This window comes from Haliotis rubra, unplaced genomic scaffold (assembly GCF_003918875.1).
Source record: "Haliotis rubra isolate DU_JTF1 unplaced genomic scaffold, ASM391887v1 Scf137, whole genome shotgun sequence".
NCBI lineage: Eukaryota > Metazoa > Mollusca > Gastropoda > Lepetellida > Haliotidae > Haliotis > Haliotis rubra.
This window is the reverse complement of record NW_025765303.1, coordinates 1,705,663-1,716,712: the sequence shown is the minus strand read 5'-3', so window position 1 is coordinate 1,716,712 and position 11,050 is coordinate 1,705,663. Positions and strand designations below refer to the sequence as shown.

General features: G+C 40.2%; 1 protein-coding gene across 1 annotated transcript in view; it reads right to left on the bottom strand.

Annotated features, from left to right (window-relative positions):
* Positions 1-9,744, bottom strand: part of LOC124268221 (mucin-5AC-like) — a 30,380-nt gene extending 20,636 nt beyond the window's left edge. Inside the window, exons 1-5 of the mRNA XM_046703255.1 lie at positions 9,676-9,744; positions 7,361-7,486; positions 6,694-6,759; positions 5,919-6,035; positions 5,603-5,665 (exon numbers count right to left, since the gene is read on the bottom strand). Of these exons, the coding sequence (XP_046559211.1) occupies positions 5,603-5,665; positions 5,919-6,035; positions 6,694-6,759; positions 7,361-7,486; positions 9,676-9,733 (430 nt within the window). The 5' untranslated portion in view covers positions 9,734-9,744. The remainder of the gene's footprint in view (positions 1-5,602; positions 5,666-5,918; positions 6,036-6,693; positions 6,760-7,360; positions 7,487-9,675) is intronic.
* Positions 9,745-11,050: the final 1,306 nt, after the last annotated feature.

The window sequence follows — 11,050 nt, the reverse complement described above, 5'->3', positions numbered from 1 at the left end:
ATATATTCAGAGACTAAACGTTAGACTAATTTCCGATCTGCCCGCCGTGATATGTGCTAAAAGCGGCGTAAAACTAAACTCACTCACTTGGTGTATTCATGTAAAAATGCAACACAAGCAAAAGTTAGTATTAGGGATCGAACAGTGAAATCAGATGTACCTTTAGTTAAAACTATTTTGTAAAGAACCCAACCCAAATATCTCTTAATAATGCATTCAAAGGTCATTCGGGAGCGTCAAGAGGGTAAAACTGGCCCGTCTGATGTAGGAAACCACACGCTCGTCACGCCTAAGTACCAAGGCTTTTTTCATATTGTAATATTGCTAAATATCACTCACGTTTCACATTTTTGTACGCGATGCTCCTTTGTTTTTGTGATTTTGTTATGTATATTGGTAGACTACGGAACCAGCGCCGTTGTCAGGATGGTCAGTTGTCGTCTTCACATAGTAATACTTATCTTTGTTGATTTTTCACGCCGCGATGCTCCTTGCAATATTCCAGCTATATGGCGGGGGTTGTAAGTAATCGAATCTGGATCAGAACAATACAGTGATTTAGATCGTGAGCATCGATGACATGTGTCAACCAAGTCAACAAGCCTGACAACCCAATCCCATAGGTCGCCTCGTGTGACAATCATGGGTTCCTGAAGACCAATTCTAATCCGATCTTCACGGCTCACCAACAGTTATCTAAAGTCATGGTAAACTAAATGATTCACAAACGTTAGCATAGACGGGTTCTCACCTGTTCCTGTCCTTCCTGGAATTTCGGCCACCTTATTGCCGTTAAAGTCATTGACAGCAACAGTGAATGCTCTGAAATAAATGACCAGACGATTTCACAAACTGCATTCCTCCTCTACATTTTGTCATATTTTACAAAATTGTTGGTGAGCGTGCACTTTATGTAACAACCACATGTCAACCATTGTCGTCCGGTACATCCCATACACAACACGACGCGACCCCATCCTCAATTCTTACTGGGGTGAGTAAACTCACTCACTCACTCAGGAACGCCACATTCAGCAATACAGTTGGCGGCAGTCTGTAAATAATCGAGGCTGTATCAGACAATCTAATGATCAACAGCATGAGCATCGATATATGCAATTTGGTCACGATGACGTGTCAACCAAGTCAACGAGCCTGACCACCCGATCCCGTTAGTCGCCACTGCCGACAATCATCAGTTGCTGAAGACCAATTCTAACCCGGATCTTCACGGGTCTACTATCAACAGGAACTAATGTAACCAGATGCTCCGGTAGCTGCAGTAACTGCACGTACTCTGGAATCGCAGCCAGCTGTGCAAGACAGAAGTCGGAAGTGAAGACGGTGTCAGTGGAGATTAAGACAGCAGAACAGATTGGCAGAGGATCAGCGCCGGGAACTTCAACGTTGATACTGACAAATCCTGGTGCGTCCTGGCATGATGTTGCTTGAGTTCCACCTAATATCCTTGTTGTTGTCAAGAAGTCATTGTAGGCACACCCTGGAATAGTCATGAGGAGAATACTATCATTGTATTTCTGTACTATTTCCCTAAAAGTGGGATGTTTTTACCACAAAGAATTCATGTTGTTTGTTGGATGAATAATAATTGCTGGATGTTGTATGGAGTGGATTAATGTCGAACTTACATTGCAGCTTTTCTTCAAGGGGTCATGCACGGCTCAGTGCTCAGTCATTATGGCGCGTCAAAAGCCTGTAATAGTGGGTTCGTATCCCGGTATGCCCTGATTGGCTATGGTGCTGACAAACGTAGAAACATCCTCGTGGGTTTCACAAAAGTGGCAAACGTCTTAAGCCTACATCATTTAGGTCTTACCTTCCACAAGCATACATCCGGGATGAAACTGGAATACTGTTTAAAGCGACAATATTTCCAGCTCGCTCACCCACCCACTCACTCACTCACGAGTACGTACTTGTCACAGGGGCAGCTGTTGTTGGCGCCTCGGTCGTCGTGGGCTCCTCGGTTGTCGTTGGTTCCACTGTCGTGGTGGGCTCCTCGGTCGTCGTGGGCTCCTCTGATGTTGTTAGGGGATCCTCTGGCTCCAAGGTCGTCGTGGGCTCCTCCGATGTTGTTGGCGGCTCCTCTGGTTCCTCTGTAGTTGTTGGCTCCTCTGTGGTCGTTGGCTCCTCAGTTGTTGCCTCCTCAGTTGTTGCCTCCTCTGTTGTAGCCTCCTCCGTCGTTGTTGCCTCCTCTGTTGTCGTTGGCACCTCAGTTGTTGTTACCTCTTCCGTTGTTGTCTCTGGTACTACATTTGGTATGATTATATATTGCTGATCAACACACAGCCATGCTATTAAAATGCTTTCCTACCTACACTCTCGATTTAATTAGGGCTCCTTGCCTCTAGGCAGGAGACCTATTGTAATCGTTCGGATTATTATTATTATTATTATTATTATTTATTATTCCGCCGATTTTTGTACCAAACATAACTCCTAAACCAATGCCCCGAATCGCTTACAAAAAAATAACACAGATGCGCACCGAGGTGTAGATATTCCCCCCTCTAGGCCCAATAGCAAATTGGAGATAATTCAAAATTGATTCCAAAATTTCAAAGTTTGACAGCAAATATCTCAAGAACTAATTGTTCCAACACTTCCAAATCTCTTGTACAGATGCACAATCGAATTCCCAACAATTTTGCCTCGACGGGTCAAGTCGCTAAAACGTACCGTTTGGCAGTTATTTTTGTTTTCAATTTTTGGCCATGCTTTTCAGCAGTTTTCTGAGTACTTTGCTCCCAAAATGTGCAAATTCTGTACAAAAATGCAAATATTCAGCCAGAGAATGAGTGAAAGCGAAATTACGGAGGACTGGTCGGCTCGGAGTCAGTATAATGTGTCTGAGTGGGGTATTCAAGCTTCACTGCGGCATGCTATGTCAGTGGGCTAGCACTATAAAACCAGCTGCCGACATGCAACTTTTAGGTGAGGTGAAATTGGGTTTAACGTCGTGCTTGAGAATATTTCGCTCATATGGCGACGTGCATCCGTGTGTATGTGTATGTGCGGCTGCTTCTTCTAGCCCAGACTTTGGCTGGTTTTATAGTGCTAGCCCACTGATATACCATGCCGCAGTGAAGCATGAATACCCCAATCAGACACATTATACTGACTCCGAGCCGACCAGTCCTTGTTGTACCCATGAATGCCGAGCGCCAGGCAGGGACCAACAAGTACCATATTTTAACGTCTTTTGGTATGACGCAGTCGGGGATCGAACCCGCGACCTTCCGCTCTCCGGGCTGACGCTCTAACCACTACACCACGGAGGCGGTCGGAGAATATCTGTGTACCGCTCACTGTTCATATTCCCTTTAAATACACAGAGGGGCGTTGCCCCTAACACAGATATGCCACCCCACACGTTAAATTTAGGACTGTACTTTGGGCGCTGATACAAAGGTTTTTCAGTTTGTTAGGTCCAGAACTTCAGTGTATTAGGAAACAGCCACACAGAACTTTCATCTGAGAAAATCACATTGTCTCAGTTAAAATTTCAATGCTGTAAGCACCAGTTCAACCTTCCCACCTTTTGTTCAGGTTTCATGATCGGTGATGGAATTCCTCGACTTTTCTGCCAACCCATTGCATGCAGCTCAGTTCTAATTGTCTCCTTACAGACAGCAACAGTTCCTTTATTAATCATATCCAGCCTTAAGTTTTCTAAACTCCTTCGTTTGTTTTTAGAAACAAGAATACCAAGCCGCCTCCTGTCACCGACAGTCAATTTTCTGGGCCTACCTGCGAATCCCTGGTGCTCAATGCCATATCCATTTGCAATATTTTTCAAAACACGATAAACAATGGACAAAGGGATGCCTGTTCTGCTTGAAATCACTTTAGCTGATCTGATGTCCTTGTTATAATACTCTAAAATCAACTTCCTCTTCTCTAAATCATCCATACTGAGGATCACTGAAAATGTCGTCTGCTAGCAACTAAACAAAGGGGGATAACTCGTCACAAACTAATGAAAAAGGATTAACGGAGTTGTCTCTCTTGAATGAAACCAAGCACTTGGCAGCTGGTCAAGGTTGTTTATAATAGAAATCCAATTAAACATATTCCTAAAATTCTCAATAATTTCTGGTCATACTATACATACCTGAGCACATCTGTGTGATCATCTGGTAAGGAGTATGCAACCTAGTTCATTTTCCCGTCTCCTATATTCATTTGTTCACTTGCGTGGCTCATAATAATGACTGATGTATTTTACGTTACGTATTTTACGTAACGGTACAGTTCCATATATGGCTATTTATGACTACATAATGTGTATACGTCATTAACAAATTTGATGACGCCATGAAAACATGTAGTTGCTTCATTCATGCTGACTTCAATGTGCGTACTGCTCATGATCTGAAGCTTTGACGGGATAAATCATCAGTATGCAGGTACTGAACTTTCAATCTTATGATTCTTGTACAATATATGTACGTATATGTGTACAAGTCAAACTGTTAAACGTTTATCAATGCGTGTAATGAAGATACTCTAATGAGATGTATAATCATTCTGGGCAATGAAAAACATACTGAAATTACCACGTGGCTTTCGTAACGTAAAGTACAGTTGCTGTAACTTTAAATACAATTAGATTTTACTGGCGTTAAATGAACAGAAATGCCTAGTATATTATCCAACATTTGTAACTAAACGTTTCTTAAAGATATATAATTAATTTATTTGTATTTGTAGTGTTCTGAAAATGGCAAAAGCTGCAACAGTTATGTATTTTACGTTACAGTCGTATTAAATGTTCCTTACCTTACAATGATACATTTGATAACAAATAATGGAACAATTAAATATGTTTCCAGGTCGCATTACTCCTTGACGTTGTCTTTTATTCTAGAAATGCCAGATGAAGGCTTTCATTGTTAGTTTGAGATTCTATTTGGAAATTCTTGTTTGAAGTTTCATCAATTGCCAATATAACGGTAAAATTCTATGTAACATCTGATTGTTCTTTTGATTTATTTGTGTTGAAAGTAACAAAAGTCTTTGGTTTGTTAAAGGATTTTAGCAAACAATCAAAACAAGTTGTACTATAGTTTTTCGTATTTCTAACATTAAATCATTTTGTGTGACGTACAATACACGACAAAATACCCCCATTGCTAGTTACTGCCGTATACATAGGCCAAGTAAATCATACTTCTTGTTGTCATATCGAAGAAATTGTGTTTAGATACACTATTTTTACCGATTCCCATAATCACAAATGTTCACGCTGACTGAAGGAGGGTATGGCTAATTCAGATGTTATATATACATAGATTATTACATGAATTTGCTCCATGTGACCAAAACCAATACTGCAGCATTTCATTGTAAAACAGGTTGAAGTGTGATACATTGGAATTGCTTGATAACGTTACCCATAACTGAAAACAGTGTCACTCAAAAATGTGGTTTCACCCCTAAAAACGGACCTGTTCACCTTTTCATATATTTGTTCAGTGTTGGATATAGTTTGTAAATGCTGAAAACCAAAAGTAAAACAACACGTGCATATTCTGACTAATGCATTATACCTGCGGAGAAGTATGAAACATACACTTACCGAAACAGTTTTCATGTTGTGCACAGGCATCGGCAGGACAACAGAAATCAAAGGCACAGTAAACTGGAAATCAGGAATGTTGAGTTGAGTATTCAACCTTGTTTGAGCAGTATTTCGTTGTTTATTGCAGAAAATAAAAAATACGGAAAAAACTAACGTTGACGTCTTTTCGAATAAACGAATATAGTGCTGATATGAGAATGGTTATAAATAGGTCAGACTTCTGATCCTGGGACAACTCAGGGAGACAAAACGTGACTAGCAAACCCCACTTCACATGAGAGGCAAGAGGATTGTTTTGATTTAAAACACTCACGTCCACCACCTAGACAGAAGACAGGTACAGCTGTGGTTGTCGTCGTTGGTACTGTCGTGGTTGTAGTAGGTGGTGTGAAGCATTGTGAACAAAAATCGGCATACAGGGTACATCCGACTAAAAGTTTCAAAAGAAAAACAATATCAATTTCGATTGTAAATTCATGATCATTTTCTTACACTTCACCCCTATCTTATCCTATTTTTGTCCCACTTGAAATATTTAATATATGCCAATAGATGTCAAATAGCTATATTAGTAATAAACTATAAAACTAAACACCAGATTAAGGCGTTTTTGAAATTTCATTGCAAATACTTTGTTTTGAAATACTTGAATCATCTACGTGGACGTCTTGGTCTGAAGTGCTGTCGACATGTGTGCACTGAGTTGTTTAAACCCCACTATTGCAGCACCTACTTTCTAATTTGGACCGGGGGCGATGGGGTAGCCTAGTGGTCAAAGCGTTCGCTCGACTCACCGAAGACCCGGGTTCGATTCTCCACATGGGTACACTATATGAAGCCCATTGTATCCCCCACCGTGATTTTGCTGGAATATTGCTAAAAGGGGCGTAAAACCATACTCACTCACTATGCTTGTCGTTAGAGGCGACTAACAAGAGGGATCAGGTAGACGTGTCATCGTTTCCCCAAATACGTCATGTAAATCACTGGATTGTCTGGTCCAGACTCGTTTATTTACAGACCGCCGTTACATAGTTGGAATATGGTTGAGTGTGACGTAAAACAACAAACTAACAAACAAAACTTACAGATTGCACAGTATGGGGAGTCTGGAAGCTCACACGAACAGTCAACACCGTTGCATGTGGATGGATCTGTAAGAGGAAAGAAATAACTAGTTCAGGTTTTGTAAAAAAGGCGACTTGACAGTTTTTGTTTAACTTTTATAATGAACATCATTTCTTACTTAGCAGTTTCCAAAGTGGAAGAGTGCTTCAGTTACCAGTATGGCGCTCATTGCAACTTCTTGGCCTAATTAGCATCAAATAGTAGGAGGCAGTTTCTCAGCAGTAGACACCGGTATCCAGCAATATTTAATCGCATTATGTTGATTCCCATATCACCAAATGACCTTAACATCTTGCTTTTACCAAGACAAATGTCCTACAACGCTGCACGAATTTGATGCTTAGCCACAGAACTATGGTATATCTACAAAGTTGAAATTGAAACAGCCGACACAAATTTTACCATGACACAATGTCCATAAAGCGAGCGTCGAAAAAACAACCTCATATTCAAAATACGCAAAAAAGCTGCACACTGAGATTTAAACCTCCATTTTTGTGCAAATATTAAAGTTGATTCTTCAGTAAACATTGAATTTTCTTTCGTTGGGATCGACTATATGACGGAAGGTTCTGTGAATTTTGTTTAAAATCCTCCCCGCCCACCACACCCCGTTCATATACTGACCAGCGGCACAACAGGCTCGGTCGAAGTTGTTTGCTATACAACTTGGAGGGGGAGGTGGCGTTTCGGTCGTCGTTGCGCTACACTCAGGACAGAGCGCGGCGCCAAACAAAGAGTCGCAGTCATATACTGAAAAGAAATGTAAAAGACTGGTGCAATCATGGATTGAGTAAATACGAGCTAAATATTTAAACTAGTATGTAGAGAAAGCACAAAACGTCTCGAATCACGTGCTGACCAAAGGTGATAATACACATAACAAGATACATGTCATATTGACTTGGTCCAGACAAGGTTATTTACTTGGTCCAGAGAAGGTTATTTACTTGGTCCAGACAAGGTTATTTACTTGGTCTAGACAAGGATATGTACTTGGTCCAGATAAGGTTATTTACTTGGTCCAGACAATGTTATTTACTTGGTCCAGACGAGGTTATTTACTTGGTCTAGACAAGGATATGTACTTGGTCTAGACAAGGCTATTTACTTGGTCCAGACAAGGCTATTTACTTGGTCCAGAGAAGGTTATGTGCTTGGTCTAGACAAGGATATGTACTTGGTCCAGATAAGGTTATTTACTCGGTCCAGACAAGGTTATTTACTCGGTCGAAACAAGGTTATTTTTTGGGTCTGGATAAGGATATGTACTTGGTCCAGACAAGGCTATTTACTTGGTCCAGACAAGGCTATTTATTTGGTCCAGAGAAGGTTATTTACTTGGTCCAGACACGGTTATTTACTTGGTCCATACATGGTTATTTACTTGGTCCAGATAAGTTATTTACTTGGTCCAGACAAGGTAATTTTACTTGGTCCAGACAATGTTATTTACTTCGTCCATACAGGGTTATTTACTTGGTCCAGATAAGTTATTTACTTGGTCCAGACAAGGTTATCTACTTGGTTCAGACAAGGTTATTTACTTTGACCAGACAAGGTTATTTACTTGGTCTAGACAAGGTTATCTACTTGGTCCAGACAAGGTTATCTACTTGGTCCAGACAATGTTATATACTTGGTCCAGAGAAGGTTATTTACTTGGTCCAGACAAGGTTATTTACCTTGTCCAGACAAGGTTATTTACCTGGTCCAGACAAGGCTATTTACTTGGTCCAGACAGGGTTATTTACCTGGTCCAGACAAGGTTATTTACTTGGTCCAGACAAGGTTATTTACCTGGTCCAGACAAGGTTATTTACGTGGTCCAGACAAAGTTATTTACTTTGTCCATACAGGGTTATTTACTTGGTCCATACAGAGCTATTTACTTGGTCCAGACAAGGTAATTGAGTTGGTCCAGATAAGGTTATTTACTTGGTCCAGACAAGGTTATTTACTTGGACCAGACAAGGTTATTTACCTGGTCCAGACAAGGCTATTTAGTTGGTCCAGACAAGGTTATTTACTTGGTCCATACAGAGCTATTTACTTGGTCCAGACAAGGTTATTGAGTTGGTCCAGATAAGGTTATTTACTTGGTCCAGACAAGGTTATCCTTGGTCCAGAGTTATATACTTGGTCCAGAGGTTATTTACTTAGACAAGGTTGACCTTGTCCAGACAGTATTTACTTGGTGGTCCAGACAATTTACTTTGTCCATACAGGGCTATTTCACTTGGTCCATACAGAGCTATTTACTTGGTCCAGACAAGGTAATTGAGTTGGTCCAGATAAGGTTATTTACTTGGTCCAGACAAGGTTATTTACTTGGACCAGACAAGGTTATTTAGTTGGTCCAGACAAGGTTATTTACTTGGTCCATACAGAGCTATTTACTTGGTCCAGACAAGGTTATTAAGTTGGTCCAGATAAGGTTATTTACTTGGTCCAGACAAGGTTATTTACATACTGCCGTTTGGAGCAACACACAATTAGATTGTTTCGAGTTTGGATCTGCGTCCCTAAGCCATGTCATCGATTTTCGGCGTCAGTCTTTTGAATAGGAAAATAAGTGGCAATACAATACTTTAGCTTTTGCCGGAATGTGCCAAGAGTATTTATTACTGGGTTAGTCTGACCATTACAAGTGTACTGTGAAACCCTGACCAGTTCACAATCCAACCCGTGAAGATCCGGGTTAGAATTGATCAGCAGTAACCTATGCCTGCCGTAAAAGGCGACTAACGGGATCGGGTGGTCAGGCTCACTGACTTGGTTGACACATGTCATCGTATCCCAATTGCACAGATCGATGCTCATGCTGTTGATCACTGGATTACCTGGTTCAGATTCGATTATGTACAGACCGCCGCCATATTGCTAAAACATTGCTGAGTGCGGCGTTAAACAAACAAACAAAGAAACAAGAGGTGACTTACTGCATGCACTGGCTGTGCCGACCAGAACAGCCACAGCGAGAACAATACCTGACATCATTTTGAAAAGTTCTCTCGTCCTTTCAGTGCTCCTGGCAAAGTCGAGCATTATATACTGTTCCCTTAAAACGTTGTGTGACGTCAGGACCAATAGCATTAAGTCCAATATTTGTTTGTAATATTTGCAGATTTCATGTCCATCTATTTGTACAAGTCATCACATGGCACACGGGAAACAGTTCACACCGTATGTAGGGTATGTGAGTGTTTTTGAAGTGAAGTAAACTATGAATACATACTGACAGTGTAGTAAACTAGTTCTTAGTTATTAAGTACACGTGTACACACAATTATGTGTCCAGTTGAAGATGCTGATATTAATGATTATATTAACGATATGCCAATTGAAAATTGTTTCCTGCATTAAGTTTATACAAACATTAAAACATGATTATAAAAACAATAATAATTTCGATGATGATTATACTAATGATATACCAGGATCACCTGATACTTCTTTGCTGCATTTGTATAATGCAAGCTCTGTAATAATAATTCTGATAATGATACAAAATGATGATGATGATGATGATAATCCTGTGGGATATTCCTGGTTAATATCAGTCCCTAGCAATCGGTTTTGGTCGAAAGATTTCGCCAAATTTGTAAAGACATTTCTCAGACAGGTAAACAAACACAGTGATAGAGCTTGGTCTACTTGTGGTGAAAAGTAGATCAGCCCAGATCGATCTATTCATATCTTTTATCATTTTCGAATCAACCTGAACTTTACAGTACCTAAATTTTATGTACCAAATATCAGTTTGTTACAAAATTAAGATTTGTACATTTGTACCAGTCTGATTATTCATCTGTTAAATTGGCATTTGAGACGATCGAACCGGTTGTATTTACCAAAGAAAGAAACCATCAGATTCATTTGAGGAGACTAAAAAATTATCAAATATATTTTTAAAATTTCCATATTTGATATGATATAAGGGAGGAATAATATCTGGCGTCTTCACTGATTTTAAGTGGTCCATTCATATAATGTTGAACGCTCTTTTTCATTCCACGCCCACCTGAATCTGTTCCGCCGGATAATCGAGACTGTTTTTTCTCTTGTATTGGCGTATTAGTGTTTCGTTGTCGATTTATGCTTCCGTAGAGAAACTGTTTATTACTGTTTTGGGTAAAAATCTTGCCAAATCTATGATATATACAGAGTACATAAAACAGTATTCCGCGATGGATGGCATACAGCAGATCACACCTACATCCTGCTTTTTTAAAGATCCGGGTTAGAACTGGTCTTCAGCAACCCATCCTTGTAAAAGGATTAATGGGATCGGATGGTCAGGCTCGCTGGCTTGGT